This window comes from Pseudopipra pipra, chromosome 11 (genome assembly GCF_036250125.1).
Source record: "Pseudopipra pipra isolate bDixPip1 chromosome 11, bDixPip1.hap1, whole genome shotgun sequence".
NCBI lineage: Eukaryota > Metazoa > Chordata > Aves > Passeriformes > Pipridae > Pseudopipra > Pseudopipra pipra.
The window spans coordinates 12662423-12681278 of record NC_087559.1 but is presented as its reverse complement, the minus strand read 5'-3'; the positions used below and the strand labels follow the sequence as shown (position 1 = coordinate 12681278).

Here is an 18856-nt window from a genome sequence, read left to right as displayed (position 1 = left end):
GTAGGAGGAAAAAGAAGATGGAAAAACTCAGAACAAGTTGTATCAAATGCCCCAGCCAGTATTTGTATAATGCAGAGCTTCTTTGCCTTCCATATAGCTGAATAAGGAAAACGCAATCCATGACGCAATCCATGGGATTCATGCTTTGACTTGAATGGCTTGTCTCGGTTTTGCTTCGCTTGGTAGAGATCACGGTAACGAAAGGAGAGGCTTAATGACTGCTTCATCAATCGAGAAGAAACACCTCTATTGTCTTTCAGAACCCAGTAAATAGTGTAACGGGTGAAGAAAATGTGCGGAGTGTTTGGAAACCTCTGACGCGGCAGGCTGGGTGCTGCTCCCGGGGACCCGGCTGTGGTGCTGAGCCAGGAGCGGTGCTGCCAGCTGTGCGGCACTGCCATTTATGGTCACTTAGTCATGAAATCCCATCGCGTTACAGTGCCTGCGGCTTCTGAAAAAGCAAACCTTTAACTACTGTGAGCCTCAGCTGCTCTGTCTTTAGCGTTACTGGCTGGGTGCTGGGTTAGCGGATGAGCTGCCCCGCAGGCTGTGAGGATTAGCATCTGCACACTGGTTTGAATGTGCTACAATTTATTTTATGGCATTTGCTGTGCATGGCTTTTGTTTTAATGCACAATGCTGTCCTGTGTTTGGATAAGGCTATTATGTGCCAAAAAATTATAAATATTTAAAATCTCCTGATAAATTTCTAAAGCTACCCGGGTGCTATAGCACATGGCCCAGTTATCCTTTTTCCAAGCCAGTGCCCTGACAATTCCCAAGTTTTGTCAGCCCCAGGGTATGAACCCTCAGTGTGCTACGGTTTTGACAGAAACCTTTGGAAAGGATGGAGGCATCTTGCTGGTTTTTCACCACACATTTCTGCTGAGACATGATGCATCTTCCAAGCCATTTGTATGGGGTTACTTGTAGTGTGGGGGAAAAAAATCATTGCTCCTCGTGTATTAGCAGCTCCACTGAAATCTCTAAAAGATAACCTTTCTAGTTGCACAGATCCTCAGAGAGGTGATAACTGAACCACGATCTGCCAATGGCAGAGAAAAGCCCTTCCATCTGTGAAGACTCAGCCTGAATGCTCAGCCATGGCTGATTCTGCTCTGAGAAAACTGTGCAGATTGGGTTGATATTAATTCTGATTCTTGTCCTCTTACAATCAAAGCAAGCTGTTGCTGAACAATGCGTCAAGCAGAGAGCATGTACAATGTCCCAAATGGCTGGGATCTTTCATATATGGCCCATGACTTGGAAGAATCCAAGAACAAATCATCACATGAGACTGTGACAAGTTAATTACCCTGAAGCAGTCCCGACTTCATTAGTCACCCCATCTGCGCTGCCTGTCCACTGATGTCAGCGGGGGCCTGCTCCCCACACCCTTCTGCTTTTGCAAGCCAGGCTTCAACAGACCTTTCCTCAGTGAAACAGCCAGAGTCAGGGCTGCCATTTCCCTCTGCTATTAGGATGCTCCAAAAAACTAATGGCAAATGTCCACTGTGGAGTCCCATGCTACAGTTCCAGGGCCCTGGACGATATGATAAATAATCTGTGCTGAGATTAAATTTTCATTAAGGATTATCACAGATCCCAGTAAGAGCAGCAGCAGACCTGTAAAGGCCAACCAACCTTTATTTACCTTTACAGTTTAAACTATGCTCCTAATTTTTTTTATTCCTGCCAACAAAGCAACTCCCTGTAAATTCAGGGAGCCTAATGCCATATTCTGGTTTGAGAAACATTCTGCAGTGTCTTTTTGCTAAAATGCAATAAGTAATTGCCCTTGCAATTCATGCCATTTGTCAAGGCTGTATTTTCAAACACAGCATATATTCTGAGCAGTTCCATGATAAAACTGTGAGTGTGTGGCAGTGGAAGCCCTCTGCTGCTGAATTAAACAGGGTCTTTTTAAACCCAGCCTTGCAGTGAATGACCATAGAGGAAGAGTATTTTTAAAACAGTGGAAAAAATTCATTGCTGTGTTTTTGCAAGTGCTTAAGCAGAACCAAAAAAGCAATGACAGTGTTCTTCCTTCCTTATATCTGCATCTAGTGAACAAAGGAAGAGTGGGATGGAAAGATCCTTGTCATAGAAGACAAATCAAATGAAAAAAGTATCCACCCCAGACTGTAGTGTTGAAATCTCCCTCCCTTTCTGCCTATATACATACATCCACACAAACATCTACTCATATAAATATACACATAAGGTATTTCTGCAAGGCATACATTAGTTCATTTGTAATAATATACAGTACCAAGACGTTATTCCAGCAAGTACAGATTCATGGCTTAGCTTGTTTTTACTTCTCTGCCTCCTGATGAAACTTGAAACACAGGTTCACTTGTGCTAAAGTGTCTTCCAACTTTATTTCAAAGGAAATGCAGCTTTTCAGGTTGAATGTGACCCCAAGAAGAATTCGATCACAGAGCAGTACAGGCAGACTCTCTCATTGGTGGGTGAGGACAAGGCATTGATGCCCAGCACAGCAGTTGCTGCCACCACTGGATATCACACTTGGGGCCTGGCAGGTCCCAGACAGGGCACCTCTCTTGATCTCAGACAGCCAGGCAGGTGATGGGGTGCACACAGGGGCTGCCTCTCTCTGCTGCCTGTCAACCAGAAACATTGATCAGACCATAGCTGTGAGGGTCATCTGTGACTGGAAAGGAAGGAAGGAAACAAGATATGTTCCTCAGAGCAGAAATTATTCTGCTTTTTTTCATTCTCTTCCCATAAAGCAGTCTTTGTTTCCCAATAATCCTGAAAGCAATCAGGATGCAAAAGGCTGAATTCTGTTCAAAAGCCCTGTGATGTGCAGGGAAGGGCAGATGTGACATGGGCCGCTGCGACGTGGGCTGCTGCATCCAGACCACCAGTATCCCACCGACCTCACGCTGTCCCGAGCAGCAACAGTCCTGACTGTGCCACTGCCCTTCTCCCAAGGCTGGCAGGGTGAGCTGGGTTTGCATGTCTGTGCCAGAACTTTGCTGAGCACTTCACATCTGGTTTTGAGCCTTAGTGCTTCTGATGGGATGGATGGATGGATGGAGTGGTGCAAACTCACTCAAAGAAACTGCCATCCCTATATGTGCACAGCATGTTGTTGCACAATACATAGGATGAAAATTTTCTTTGCTGAATCTATGGAAAAAAATTATTGAAAATTTTAACTAAATATTTAGGCTAAAAATAGAGGTCCTGATACTAATTCTGCCTTCTCCCTGTTTAATGTCTACTCACTTCTTTTCTTGCAGAAAAAAAATGTCTGAAGCTTCCAATTTCAGTGTGGCATGGGCACAAAATGATATTAAAGAGAGTGTGCATTACTAGGTGTGGGAGTGGAAAGGAACGGAAATTAAAATGTTATAAGCAATCAGCTAATCCGGATGTGGAACGGTTGCTAAGGAGTCCCAACCCAGGCCAAAGTCAATAAGCAATTAGCACCTATTAAAGATGAAGTATAGGATGATGGGAGAAAAACCCTTGAGAAAAGACTCAGCTCCATGTTTCCAGGCTGCTTTCCCCTGGGCTGGACCAGCCTGTGCTGACAGCAGAGAGCTGCTCATAGAGGCACAGCCTGCCCTGGCTGCAGCATCTCTATGCCCTGTCCCTGGTTTTGCTGTGTAAAAACAATACCTCAGTTAAAGTCAGTTTTTATTTGAATCCTTCCTGCTGCTTGGCTCAGTAATTTGAGGAAAGGGCAGTGGCTGCTATGGCATGAGATACACCTCAATATTTTGGTGTAATGAATCTGATCTCCAATACCTTTGGTAGTTTTAAAACAGGAGGCAATGCTGGTTGGGGAACAATGGAAGTTTAGGCATAACTCTCACTTTACCTCACCTTCATATTTTCTTCTTTCTTATTTTATTGTCAACAAATGAAACTAATATAACTTAGTCTGGGGAAATGACCTGTTAGATCACTGGAGAGAAACTACAGTGTCACGCTTTAGGGGATGCATTAGAATAAAACCCTTGAAAGAAAATAGTTAGAAATCTGTATTCCAATTTTAGCTGAGAGTGGCTATAGTAATATAATTAAATCACACTTTATTGACTGTGTCTTAATGGATTTGTTTTCTCTGACAGAATCCTGCACTTTTCAGTGTGGCAGCCTTGATGTAAATAGATACACACGTTGCTTGAATTCGTGGAGCAGCTCCTGGTAGCAAAGCCAAGACTGTAAGTGTGTGCAAGATCGGACTCCAAGGAGAGCGTGAGCGGGTGGGCACAAGCTTCCCTCGGGGCAGGGACACGGAGGGACACCTCACCACAGCTTTCACTGACCCAGTAAATGTCATGAGATGTCCCGGCGGCCTGCACAAACCCAGCATGTAGCAACGGCAGCTGGAGTAGTTCTGTTGACTCTGCTGTCGTTAAATGAGTCACAGTCTTGTAGGTCAGCAGGGAGTGGCGCGCCAGGAAATCAGTCACAAAAGTGGGGGAGAACCCCCAAGAATTCAAGCCTTAACTGGCTGCTTTTAGAAGTTTTTATTTTCTTCAAATGGCCCATAGAATCGTGTGTGTCGGCACAGCGGTTGCTCTTCTTTCGCAGAACCGCATCTCGTGCGAGCACCCTCGGCCTCCCCTCACCCGGACTGTGCAGAATGGAATCCCCCCAGCCCAGAGCCCGGGATCTGCCGACCCCGGCGCTGGGTCACCCACCCACGGCTGCCTCTACCCCCGGCCGTCACCCGGCCGGCGGCCTGACCTGCCCGAGAGAGGCTGTGGTGGGGGTGCGCGGGTGGGTCGGGGGCTGCGCTCCTGTTCCCACTGCGGGGCTTGGTTGTGTCTGTGGGGCGAGGGGGCTGTACCCCGGCCGGGCACTAGCGCCAGGCCAGCTGCGCTCCCGCCCGTGCCCCGGTGCCAGGGGGTCGCGCTCCCGCCCGTGCAACGGTGCCCCCGGGCCACGCCCCGACCCCGCCCGGCGCCTCGGCCAGGTGAGGGTCGGCGCAGCGGGGGCCCTGTTACGCCAAAGGCTCTTCCAACCCAGCCCAACCCAGCCCACAGCCCAGCCCTGCCCGGTGCGGCGGGGCGCGGGAGGCTGATGCGGCCGAGGGCGTGCCGCTCCCGGCGGATAAAGCCGGGCGGCGGGCGCGGGGCCGCGCAGAGCCGGGGAGCGGCGGCGCAGCGCGGAGCGGGCGGGCCGGGCCAGCGGGGGCGGCGGCAGCAGGAGGAGCGGTCGCAGCATCCAGCAGCAGGGCGGCCGCGGAGCGCCGCACTCCTTCACTCCCTTCCCTCCCTCCCCGCAGGCGGGCGGGCGCGGCCGGGCGGGGCGCGGGCGGAGCGCAGCGGGCCGAGGAGGCGGAGCGGGGCCGGCCATGAGCACGCAGGCGCGGGGCCAGGGCGGGCGCAGAGCGGCCGATCCCGACGGCGAGATGCCGGCCACCGAGAAGGACCTGGCGGAGGACGCGCCGTGGAAGCGGATCCAGCAGAACACCTTCACCCGCTGGTGCAACGAGCACCTGCGCTGCGTCAACAAGCGCATCGGGAACCTGCAGCATGACCTGAGCGACGGGCTGCGGCTGATCGCGCTGCTGGAGGTGCTCAGCCAGAAGCGCATGTACCGCAAGTACCACCAGCGGCCCACCTTCCGCCAGATGCAGCTGGAGAACGTCTCGGTGGCCCTTGAGTTCCTGGAGCGGGAGAGCATCAAGCTGGTCTCCATCGGTGAGTGCGTCTCCGGCGGGCGGCTTTTGTTGTTTTCTCATTTTATTGTGTTTTTTTCCTGCGCCGGACCTTTGCCTGGGGAACCGTGACGGGCTCAGGGTGGTGGGGGCTCGGAAGCTGACGGGTTGCTGCAGCTTCTGTCCTTAAAGAGCTGTGTTTGCCGTGAGGTTGCCCCACAGCCCGACTGTCGGGGCTGGCAGTGCTGTGTGTGCCGTGGGGCTGCACAGCCCGGCTGCCGGAGCTGGCAATGTGCTCCTGTGCTCCTCAGCGTCTCTCTTGGTCACTACTTCATAGGTGAGGCTTTGCTTTCTGGTCTTTCCTGAAGAAAGCCAGTGCTAGAGCACGTTCTCTCCTTATGTAGCCAGTTTCCCCAGGCACTGACCCCTCCAGCAGCCCGGCAGGAGATGGGACTGGGGCGATGCCTGCCTTAGCCGGGCGTACCTGGGCTCTGGCAGAGTGCTGGAGCCAGACTCTCACAGCCGTGCGGAGATAGCTGCTGCCGTAGGTAGTACAGGAGAGTGAGGAGACTTTTCTTGCTCACCACAGCCCAGTAGATGATGCCAGTGTTCAGATTAGCATTGATGCTTTCCTAAGCACAGTTGTAGCTTTTGAACAGGATTGCACTTTCTCCTCAATCTTTCTGCTGCGGTAGGTTAGGGTAGGAAATGTACAAGGAACCCTGCTGACCCTAGGCAATGGGTGCTCTGAGGTACCGCCACCCTGGCTGGCATGAGATTTGCCCGTCCGTGCCATACTGGTAGATAACTGGTGGCTTGCACAGGAAACGAAAGCTGCTGGCATGCACGTCAGATTTCAGATCCCTCAGGAATGCATGCGGTGACCGTTTTGGGAATAGCTCAGGTGTGGCCACAACGTAGTCTGCAAAGCAGTAATTTGAATGCCTGAGAGATCTCTGGGAAGGAATGTGACTGTCTTTTCTAGCTCTTTGCCAGATAATTCTAACTACTACCTCCTGATGACTGGCCTCGATGAATTGCACAGCTGAATTTCGGTGAGTGCAGCTCTCCTCAGTTGTCTAAAACTCTTGGCCAAGGTGAAAGCTGTTTCCCTTCAAAGGATTCAGCAACAATAACAAGAAAATAGAAACTTCTGCAGTTTGGGGGAGACCTACCCCCCTCTGGAAACCGGTGGCTAGGTGGAGTAGCTGGATACTCTACTAATGTGTAAAAGCAGCTTTGGACAAGTAGAAGTGAGTACTGTTTGTGTCCCGAGCAGCTGATTATCCTCCCAGGGCAGAACAGTGAACGTACTTGCAGCTGGGAATGGAGTTGGTGCTAATTATTTACTTAGAGATGAATTCCCTTCTCACACGGTGGGGTTCGAGTTGCAGCTGCTGGCTCCTGGGCTGAGCTTTTGCTAACATCGGCTCTCACCTTTCTGTGGCAGCTGCTGGACTGGCTCCTTACAGCCACAACACAAACACCAGGCCAGCGCTCCTTTCTTATTATATTGTTTACTCTAGAAGAATGTTGCTGCTCCAACTGCCTTCCTATTTGTCTGTGGGACTTCCCGACGGCTGTGGTTTTGAGAGATCAAGGTTAGTCCAGCCAGGTCTGGCTTCCAGTGACTTCCTTTCTAGAAACACTGCTGCAGCAGCACAGCTCCCTTACAGGATTAGGCTGCGCTGCAGGGTGGCTGTAATCATTTAAGACACATCTAATTGTTTTACAGCTTACTTGCATTGTGTTGGCTATTAAAAAAAACAAAAAAACCCCCAAAAACCTAAACAAACCCTGAAAAAACTTGAAACTTTGGCAGAATGGAATGACTATGACTAGTAACACCTTTGCCATGTCCCAGCCTCTGCATGAAGGGATATACAGCCTATCCATGCTCTGCTACCCATGCTGGAGCCAGGAGGGTAGCACAGGAGCTCTACTGTGCAGTCTGTCCTGGATAAATTGAGCCAGTCCTGAAGAAACATCCTGAATGTCCTTTCCAAAATGATATTCCAAGTGAGCCTTGCAGTGGTCCATTGGGTTGAAGGGCTGAAGCTCTCAGCATCTTTCCTGCAGGCACAACATCTGCTGGGATCACTACCTGTTCCTGCTGTGATTCTCCCTGCAGGTTCTGAAGAACTTGGAGCTTTCTTTTTGTTTCTATTGTTTAGTCTCTTTTGTATTGCTGAACAAAACCAGGACCATTGCAGGTCCTGGAGCTAAAGTGAAAAAAAGAAACCAGTAAAGGCTTTAGGTGGAGAACTTTTATGACCATGTTGGTGTTTAGGGCCAGCTCTGGGCCAAATCAACAGGGAAAACCTGACAGCTGCGCCTGCTGGATTTCTGGCATTAATAATGCCATCAGACCTCTGCTAAGTGGATGCAGTGCCTGTTCCAGTTATTATTTAACTTCCAGGAACATTTTGGAACCCATGTATTATGGCTCAGCTACCGCTATACTACAACCACACTAAACCTTTTCAGTAGCAAGCTTTTGGCGTTCAGTGTTTGTCCATTTAAAATAAGTCTGCTTATACACAGAGAACTCGGTTTAATTTACAGTGTTTGACCACAACTCTTTCTGGATGCACATTAGCAGCCCAACCTCTCCTGCTCTTGTTACCCCTTGTTTAGTGTCTGCTCAGAGTCTTTTGGTAGTTTCAGGAAGCTTTTCTTCTAGGCATGAAGTTCCTTCAGTGCAAGTTTGAGTGCATGTGTGATCTACTGTAAAAAAGGCCATGAAGGACATGGGTGCTTTGTGCCATCCAGCGAGGATGGGACTGAACACTCTGAAAGAGTTGCTCCTGGGGGCACGTGACTTCATGGAACCTTCTGCTCAACATGAGGTGGCTGCTGTGCTGCTGAAGTGCTAACAAATGTTAAGTCTAGCTTTTTTCCTTGTCTGCTAGACTGAGATAATTGCAGATTCCTGGGTGCTGAGTGGCATGTGGCATGACAGGCACTGAGAGTAGGATGCCAGGAATGTGGAGCACAAGGGCTTTGCTCTTGGCTGAAGGGGCTGATGGACTCTACAGATTGCTTAGCAGAGAAGGGAGGGGGGTGAAGCTTATTTGGCACTGAGCTTGTCCCTAGAAATCCTGATAACTGGCAGTAGGAGTCAACTGATTTAGTTTAGAAACAGAGGAGTTGGGTGTCTGAAGCCTAGCAAGAGGTTTTGGGCTGTGACCTACCAAGTTACCCACAAGCTTGCAGCCAGCACACCCTAGGAGTGTACTCTGATGCTGCTCAGTGCCTGTTGACAGTGTTCTCTTGGCTACTGCTTGCCCAGCAGCCTCGTGTCACTGGCAGAGGTGGGATGGATGCCAGGCTGGCTTGTTCGATAAAACTGCAGTCTTGGGCTGCCAGAATCAGACTCATCAAACTGAAAAATGTGGTTTCTCTGCTAGATTGCACATTCAGCAGGTAAGTGAGCTGATCTGGCTTGCCTTGCAACAGCAGGATGTCAAGTGGTGATGCAAGTAAGTGGATGGGCAGTGGCAGGTCTGCTGCCTTGGCACTAGGATCTGGTACTGGCCTTGGCTACAGCTGTGTGGTTTGTTTTCAGGGTTGTCTTTGTGGTGGTCCTGAGTGCCACGACAGTGCCTGCAGGGAGTTGAGCTATGCCAGGAAGGCGATGGATGAGGAGACGATGGGGTTATAATCGTGGTCTGTTGGTACTTGCCTCATGGATACTTTGGTGGTCTTGGCATGTCTCAGCTGCAGGAGTATTTCTGGAAGGGCTGTCTCTGACCAAGCCTAACCTGTGTGCGGGGTGGGGTTTTGGTTAATGACCAAGTACTTGATGCACTCACTGTGGTCTATAGTGCAGACCTCCAGCATGCACTAGAGGTGAAAGTATCTTGACCTGTGAGTCTGAGTACCTTATGGAAATCTCATTTTAGGAAAATGATTGAAAACCAACTTTCTTTCCTAGATTGTTGATACACTAAAGGATGATAAAACAAACTTTACATTTCTAGAGGAAAACTAGTGTCTCCTAAAACTTGGTGAATGTGTTGTCCTGTAACACCTAGACCTAGGTCCTTGAAAACTGAAAAAAAAAAAGGTGTTTTCAGCCTGTGTACATTTAGGGGCCCTTCTGTCTCACTCCTTGTTCTATTAACACATCATAAGGAGGTAGTCAAAATACACTTGCATTTTGTCTGCCACTTATCTGTGACTTCCCTGGAGGCTGTTTTCTGGAAAATATCCAGTGTATCTTGGAAGCAGATTTGTGCTTCTTGGAAATGTGACACTTAATCCTTCCCCTTGAAAACAATTTTTGACGAGAGTCAAAAATTTTGACAAGACTGGCAGTGGACATCACTGCTGGAGACTGGAGGGGGCTTCAGCTTCAGAGGGTCCTTGGTCTCCTCAGGACCTTCTGTTTCAGTTAGACGGCTGGTCTAATGAAAAAGTGCCTTTGGCTGAAGTATTAGTTCCAAGTTACAGGAAACTTTAAGGTAGCTTACACAGACTGTTCTTGCATTCTTTTACATATGAGCGGAAACTTGTAAAGTGATCAAACTTCAGTAAAATTACTTGGGACCAGTTAGACTAATGTGCTAAACAGCTTTTTATTTAAGGCACTGAAAGCTATGCCAGCTATTCAAGAAGGACTGAAGTCTTAACTGCTCCATATTCTAATGCTATGTCCTGTATTGACTTACATGGGGATGTTTAAATGGGTTACGATAACTCTTTTCTAGCCTGCAACTGGAATCTAAGAAGGTGGTTAGCCCTGTGTGTGGCCGTGCTGCTATGTTGCCAGCATTGTTCTGTGTCTGCTTCAAGCAATGGGAAGTAAAACAATGGTCTCTGAATCCCCCAGGCTGCAGAGGAATTCTGTTTTCTCTCTGCCCCTCAGAAACAGACTTTGATGCGCAGCTAGTTTGGGCCCTGAACAAGGGTTTGCCAAGTTAGACCACTAATGCATGCAAGCTCACCAGAGTGAGAGTGTGTTGGAGGTAATGCTGGTGTGAACAAACCTCTGCTGTGCTGTGACACCAGGTCCCAGCTGCCAGCATCAGTTGGATCTGTGTTCCTTTACTGCCTGGCATGATACTCAGCTCATGAATGTGGCACCTGGCCTGTAAGTCATTGCAGTAAAAGAGATGCAGAGCTCAGTGACCTGGGGTTTGGCTCTATTAGGGCTTGGTACAGTGTGCCCGAGGAGCCTGTCACAGCAGCTCTTGCTTACAGAGCATTAAGCCTGACTCTGGCTGTTGGTGAGGCAGCCAGGCTTTCTGTAGAGAAACCTGTGGGTGGAAGTATGTGAGGATTGGTAGCTGCAGTCTGCTTGGATGTGGCAAGAAAAACAGAATCAGATATCAGACCAAGTGTGTCTCTTATGGAGGAAGGAAATGCTGTGTAGCTGAATGTTAACTGTTAGGGGAAGAATCCAAAAAAAATATATGTAGAAAAGGCTAGGGGAAGACATTGCCCACCCTTATAAGGAGATCTGAGCAGTCTGTTACAGCCTTCAAGGTATGGCGCTGCTTTGTTTTGTTGCAGGTTGAATTAATGCAAATAGTGGTAGCGTTTGGGGAAATAAGCGTAGCAGTTTTCATGAAAATACTGTATCTGTGAAATTTGTGCTATCTGCTTCTGTATCTACTCTTGATTGCTGTAGATGTATGTGTGTGTGGTAGAGGTGGATACTCACCCAGCCTCTTGAAACCACCCACCGAGTGGGGTGAGTGGAGCTACCCTTGCTTTTCCTAGGAACTTGACCTCAGGTTCAGAGTTGTCAGCTGAGATTCAAGGTTCTGTGCAATGGGCTAAGTGAGCTCTGCCTGTTGATTTGGATTAATGCAATGAAGCTCTAATGAGGTTTTTCCCCTAGGCCTTGCTTCTGGGGACTTGGTGCTGATTTTTTTCCCCACAAGGCAAAAGTTTTTGTAGCTTGCAATCTGCCTGTTTGTGTTCCTCCTGAGGAGGAACCAGTGCTCTGTAATCTAATAGGGAGGACTTTCTTCAAGGTCATCATTAGGAGATAAATCCTAGTCCTGTACTCAAAAGCTTTGCAGTAAGTGTATGTTGTATCTTAACCAGATGGTTCTCTGGACTCTGATGTGGTCGCTAACCTGTTAGTTTGGCTTTCTGTCCCTCCTGCAACTAACTTTGAGTTTTGAAGGTGTCTCCATAGTATCTGGTACATCATAGTGAGGATTGTATGTGGTGTGGTGAGCTTCAGCTAATGGATTGCAATTCCTTGTGTAAGCACCATTCTGCTGTAAGCAGTTAAGTCTAACATCTGTAGTGAGATGTATGCAATGTCTAGTTCCTACTGTGGTGGTACATGGCAACGATAATACAACCGCTGCAAGAATAAACCGGATTTTTTGTGTTAGTGAGAACAAGCTAGGCCACTTCAAACAGCAGCCAAACAAAGCTTTGCTCAAGTTCCTGGGGAAGCAAGGGTTGCCTGACACATCCTCCCTTGTGCTGAGTAACCCAGCAGACACTGCCCTGGGCTGCCTGAGGGTGGGCAGAGGGTGGAGCAGCTGAATCCTGTGTCCCCTGGTGTGATGGGTTGGGGCTGCTTGGACCTCCTGCTGATACTGCCCTTGAAAGAAGCCATGTCTCTTTAAACTGTCGGAAAAGAGTGCCCACACATACAGCTGCACTGTCTAGTTGCTAGTGAGATGCTTCCCCTGAGTCAGAGGTGATGATCCTCCTTCCTTACAACTCGTAGAAGTAGACAACTAATGGGAAGGAATCAGTAAATACAGAAGGCAGTCTCTAACTTTATAAAACATAAATTCAGCAGTTACCTTCAGAATTAATTTCTCTGGGTCACTGAAATATAGCAAGTTTTACTGATCAGGCTGGTAAGCTGGTAGTGGCAGAGCTTTGGTCATCCAGGCTGGGGCCTTTCTTGCAAAGGGACAAGCTGTTTTCATCTAGCAGCAGCAGCAGGTTGCATGAACTCTCCTGCCAATGTTACCCAGTAACAGCACAAAAATCACTGTGGGCTGCAATGACATCATGGGCTGTGGCTCCTTCTCCCTTGCTTCAGGCCATGCCATAAATCATGACGCATTTATTTGTCAGTGCATTGAATTACTGCAGCATGAGCTGGCCAGGCTGCGTGGCAGCACAGCTCCCAAACGATGGGTCCTCTGGGGGTGAGGTGGGCACAGGCTGCCATGCTGACACCCAGGCTGCCTGCTGAGAGGGACAAATTGGGCAAGGGCTGTCTCAGCAGCACGTCCCAGTGTCGCCCACGCTCATTGCTGCGGGTGGTGCTGGCATGGTGTGAGTGCTGTGCTGAGCAGCCAGGCAGAGGCTGTCAGATGCCCTCTGCTCTCCCCACGCTGCCAGGGTGGCTCTTGCTGCCTCCTGCTTGCCTGGGTGGGGTGCAGGCACTTGTGACACTGACCACATCCCTCTGCACGGCCACTCTGCTGTGGAGCAGCAGCTGAAAGCAGTGGAGCCACCCTTCCTGCTAGCCCATGGCCAGTGTGCTTCCATCCGCTTTTTGTGCTGAAATCTGGGGTTTCAGCTCTCTGTGCTGAAACTTGTGCAATGAGCTCTGGGCTGAGCTGTTAAAAGCTGCTCTGAAATGCCAACTCCTGTGCTTTGCATGGGTGCTGTGAGCACATCTGGACCTGGGGGCTGCCTGAGCCTGACCTGGGAGTAGGATGCTGGTGGCTGCTCTCCTCCATGGCTTGCAGCCTACGGCAATTTTGGGCTACCCTGTATGCTTGTGGCTGCCTACTGCTTTTGATTAGTCTGTGGTTGCTCTTGGGAGGAGACAATGTATGTGTCTGTATTTCTGAGCCTATATGAAAGGGCACTCTCGTGGTTGGTGGGCCCAAAATCAGCTGTAGGTGGCAACTGGTGAGCTGTGTTGTGTACACAGCTTTGAAAGTCTGCTCTGGAGCCCTGCAGCAGAAGGCAGGGCATACAGAGCTATGCTGAGCAAACACTCATGATATGTGCATCTGAAGGTTATTCAAACACAGAAGAGGAAATACTGTTCCCCTTGGCTAGATACTAACATGCTCTATCTATGCTTCCTTTAATTGGTGTAATTAACTGTTTTGCATTCCCTTTTCTCACAACAACCTTGCAGTAGTAGGTGCAGCAGTTTTAGTGGACTTTCCATAGGCAAATACTGGCAAGCCAGGTCTTGGTTTAGGTCTCAGTGCTAAGACACTGACAGATAGATCTTGGAGGTGAACTTTACCTTTTTGCAGATCCTCCTCTTGTTATAAGGTGAGTGATAGGAGCAGATTGCCCTGGTCTTGAACTGCAGAAGTGAAGAGCCTGAGCTGAGGGGTGTGTGCAGGATCCTGCAATTGTCTTTGCATTTTTCTTGCTGGGAACTGGCAGTATAACAAATACACCTTGTATCTGTCATAGTGCGAGACGAATCTTGGATTAATCTGTCTGCTTTTGATCCTTGCTACAGAACAGGAAACGCTGGCTTGCTAAACAAAATTGGTGTCTAACTGTCGTTTTGATGGTGCAAGTGTTACCTCACCATCACAACTAGACAGTGAATTTCTGCAGGGTTTCCTTTTCTCTGCAAGGCTGTAAGTAATTCTACTTGTCAGTCTCCCAAATAATCTGAAGCCCAGACAGCTGTGAGCCTGCTCCAGCACCTGGGTGCTCCTGCAGAGCTACTGTTTGCTGGTGTCACTCCAGTTGCGGTGGTGCTCTGAGCAGTTGTCGCTTGCTCAGACATGGCTTGTTATCAAATTCCCTTGCGGGGGAAGAATTGGTGTCTGAGCAAACTTAACATACAGGCTGTGGGAAGACTGGGGATGCTAATCGTGTTGTTTCAGCTTTGTTCCGGCTGTTGATTAACAGTGTGGCTGCATGCAAATATCCGATAGCTCATGTAACCGCTGGAGCAAGATCAATGATCTAATTAAAAGTCAAATAGAAACAGCTTTAGTAGTCTCTGGGGATTATTTCTTTTGGTAACTCTTTTAGGCATGTGGTAAAAATGCTATGAAGAAGTAGAAACACTAGGCTGGTGACTGCCAGGAAAATTCGTGGTGATACTTGAAAGGGCAGTGACTTCCAGTGCCCCAGCCCAGGCTCAGCAGCGCTAGACATTGCAGCTGTCATAAGTCAGGACATGTAGGCTTTTAAACTGGGACCATGGGATTCTCTATAGTCATGCCTTCTTAATGCTCCCAATGCTTTGTGATCATGTAGCCCTGTGCTATCCTTGTGCTGGCTGAAGTGAGTTTGTTGCTCTTAACAGAGGATGCAGCATATATGCTGGACAACTGAGCAGCTACATCAAACATGGGTGGCCAAAGGGAGGAAGGTGACTTGTGACCGCCCAATGCAGCTGCTGTTGGAGAAGACTCTGGCTGGCAAAGCTTGGCCGCATGTTGATAAACCAGCTCCTATAATAATAGTACTTCCCTGGCATCACCTGAGTGCTGAGCAAGAGCAAGGATTGCCAGCTCCACCAAGTCACCAAAGACCAAGTGAGATGTCCACTTGAGAGGCCACGAAGTCAGGCTACCCAGGAGTGCCTGCAGATCCCCGTGGCCCTGAGCTGCGGTGTACCCCAGGGCCATGCAGAAGCAGGCACAGCTCCCAGGTAGCCAGTTATATTTTGTGCATCCAAAAAAGTTAGAAGAGCTTGAGATAGTCTTCCAGTGGTTCAGACTCTCCCCAAAACCATGAGTGAAGAAGCCCTGATTGCATTCAGCTCACAGCCACTGTACAGCGGGGCGGCTCAGCACTGCCCTTGGTGCTGTCACACCAGATGATCCGTGGCTGCTCAGTCAGCATTGCTGAGCATGCTAATGACTTGCAGACATCTGCAGTTATAGGGATAGGAGCATGGGGAACTCTCCTGGACAAGGGTATTGCAATGCCCTTGTCCCAGAGAATTAACTGCATTGCCGTCAGGATCCTCACCTGAGTATATCCCTACGTCCTGATTTCTGGAAGGAAGCAGTTTGGAGCTGCTCTGTGAGGGTCATCTCATGGAGGTGGTTTGCTGTGCTGTGAAAGCAGCATGAGCAGCAGACTTCAGTGAGGAGCTGCTAGTTCAGGCCCTGGAAACAGTGGAAATGTCTGGCGTGTCCTGGATGGAAAGCTCTGCTGAACAACATTGGACTCAACTAGGGAAGCCTCCTGAAGTTAGTGGCATAAAACCCTACTTCAACAAATCCACTTCAAATTTTGCTGTGGTTTTGTAGCCTAGCTCGGAGTTCAGTGTTTAAGAGTGAAGAAATACTTCTTCTGATATAGATAAATAAGAAAACTATGTCCCTTTGACAAGTTCTAATTGCAAAGAGAAAAAATGAACTGCTTCACACAAAGTGCTGCAGCTATTGGTTGAAAGCACTGCCTAAGGTAGAGGAAGCTCAAATATTTTAATTAACCAGCTTTATTACTTAAACATAGGCTTTAACAAGCTGCACAATATTTCTTACTCTACCTGTAAGAAAAGTAACTCAGGCTCCTGAAGCATTACCTGGACAGCAAGAATATTCAAGCTCAAATGTAGAAGCTGAAAGAAGCAGCCCAGTATTCATCTAGGAGCAAGATAAACACCTATGGGGCTCTTGTTCTGTCTGGGTATAGGTAATAGCATGCTACTAAACATTTTTTCACTGCAGAATGGAGGAATTGCTAACAAATGAGGTGGCCTAATGCTGTACTAAACCTGGTAGGCAACTGGAAGAGTTATGGGAGATCAGGCAGAGCAGCGTAGCTTGTGATGTTACTGCAACTATTCCAACTCTCGAAAAATTGCCCCTAGAGCGAGTGCTTTATTTCTGTGTGCTGTGTTAAAAATGTGAAATACAATAGGCTTGCAAATGTGAACAATGTGAGACTGCAGATTAAAAATGAGATCTTGCAGCTGGTGAGGATTTGGGTAATTGCCTGCACCCTGCTTGGTCAGCATATGTGTGGTGGAGTGCTGTCCCTGAAGACTAGGGAGAGCTGCAAGCTTGTGAAGTTTGGAAAGACTCGTGTGAAGCCTTTAGTTGGAAGATTTGAAGTCCAGCCTCTGGAGAGGAAAGGTGGTATCCCTCTGAGTGCTGGCTGGTTTGGAAATGCTGTTAGCATCCAGAGCCTGTTACGGCTGAGCAGCTCCCAACAAAGTTGGATTAGGCTGATGGTGTCAAATGAGCGGAGCTGCTTCTGCCTCTTGCTAAGAGCAACCTTTGGGGGGGAGAGGAGGAGGATGGCCACTGAACAGAGCCCTTGCATGGCACAGGACCTATGGGGCAGGAGGGTAGCTCTGGGGGCTGGGGCCAGCCAGCCCATGGCAGCTGGGGTGAGACGAGGGGGTCTGCTGGACTACTCAGGGCGATGCAAAAGCCCCATGTTGGAAGCAAAGCTTTGCTGTGCAGTGACTGAGTGGGAGGAGGGGGTACATGGTCTCATGAACTCACATTGCACAGCTGGGGCTAATGTGTGCTCAAGCTGTACCATTAATCCCATATGGTCCTCTTTAAGGTGCTTAGAGACCACCCGTGCAGACTGTGCCTCTGCAGATTCACCACCACTCTCCCGCTCATGAAAGCTCCTCTCAAAAGAGGTCTGTCTGATAGTGGCTGCCACCGTTGGATGAATTACCTGGGCCTCAAGCCAAGCGTCTATTCCTTATGTTAACGGCTTGTAGCTGAAACTGTATAAACACAGGGCTGTCGTGTGTGGGATGTTAAACACACAGGGCTGAAATCGCCACCGTGCAGGGGCCAGCCTTGTGTGATCTGCAGATGGAAGTGTGTTTACTGCTGGTTTGCATAAGTATACAAAAATGTGTTCAAACAACTTCACTGTTCCCCCAGAGAGAGGGGAAAGCTTCCTCCTTCAAGAAGCGGCTGCACAACACTGAATATTTTTTTATTTAAGAATTTACATTCTAGGAAGAAAACGACCTTCCTTCTTTCACAGGGATGGTCATGGTTTTCTGTGGAGGGAAGAATAGGTGTCTGTGTGTGAAAGCTCATGAAGGGTTAAATCTATCTGGCTTACACATAGAAACATTAAGACATCTTCATAGTGGTCAGAAAAAGTAGCAGTGCTTTCCTGGCCCATGCGTGTGCTTGTAGTGACTGTGTCCTGAGCATCCTCACTTGATGTGTGGCTGCAGAAAGCAGCCTGGATGTGCAGATGTGTCACCCCCTCCTGATGGGCCCTCACGTGGCAATGCTGTGGCAGTGGCTGGAGCTGGGAGGTGGGATGATGGCTGGTGTTAGTGAGTGCAGGGCTGCTTCTGGTGCTGTGTGTTTGTGTTAGAAGGGTGTGCTATGTCTGAATGTCAAAATGAACTGGTGAAATGGTTCAGATGTTGGAGGGGTGTCTCCAAAGCGGCTGTTCCTATCTGCAGTGGGGGTATGGCAGCTTGTCGTGGTTTAAACCCAGCCAGCAGCTCTGCCCCGTGCCGCCACTCACGCCCCTCCGGTAGGATGGGGGAGAGAATTGAAAGAGTAGAAGTGAGAAAACTCGTGGGTTGAGATGAAGACAGTTTAATAAGCAAAGCAAAACAAGGCATTCATTCACCACTTCCCATGGGCAGGCAGGTGTTCAGCCATTCCCAAGAAAGCCAGGCTCCATCACACGTAATGGTTACTGGGGAAGACAGGCAACATCACTCCAAACATCCGCCCCTTCCTTCTTCTGGCTTTGTGCTGAGTGTGACTCTATAAGGTATGGGATATCTCTGGTGTCAGTGGGGGTCTGCTCTCCCTTCCCAACTTCTTGTGCACCCCCAGCCAACTTACTGTTGGGGTAAGAGGCAGAAAATGCCTTGACTCTGTGTAAGTGCTGCTCAGCAGTAACGAAAACATCCCTGTGTTATCAACACGGTTTTCAGCACAAATCCAAAACACATCCCCATACCAGCTACTGTGAAGAAAATTAACTCTAGCCCAGCCAAACCCAGCACAGCAGGTTAGCATTTAATTACTTTTCCTGTTGCTTCTCAGGGAAGTGGTTGGACTGAGATAGCTGACCTGCTGATATCTTCTGGAATAACTGTCATTAAGCTGCAGAGGGCTTCAGAGCACCTGTAACGTTGTACCTGGGTTTATATGCTTCAGAACAAGCCTGCATAGAGCAGTGCTGTTAGGTGCTCAGAATCAGAGACTATCAAAACTGAGACAAACCACAAATCTTTTGCATAGCTAAAGTAGTTGGCAGGGTGCTTTCTGATGTGTTACCAACCCCAGACCACAAAGTGTGCTCCAGTCCTGTGCTTTGCTGCTGCAG

The 18856-nt window shown here is 48.9% G+C and overlaps 1 protein-coding gene across 5 annotated transcripts in view; it reads left to right on the top strand.

Annotated features, from left to right (window-relative positions):
• The first annotated feature begins 5221 nt into the window (after positions 1–5221).
• Positions 5222–18856, top strand: part of FLNB (filamin B) — a 72004-nt gene continuing 58369 nt past the window's right edge. The window contains exon 1 of one of the 5 annotated variants that reach the window (XM_064667566.1): positions 5222–5690. In XM_064667566.1, coding sequence (XP_064523636.1) covers positions 5342–5690 — 349 coding nt within the window. In that variant the 5' untranslated portion in view covers positions 5222–5341. The remainder of the gene's footprint in view (positions 5691–18856) is intronic. The other 4 variants (XM_064667563.1, XM_064667567.1, XM_064667564.1 and 1 more) reach the window with 4 other exon arrangements.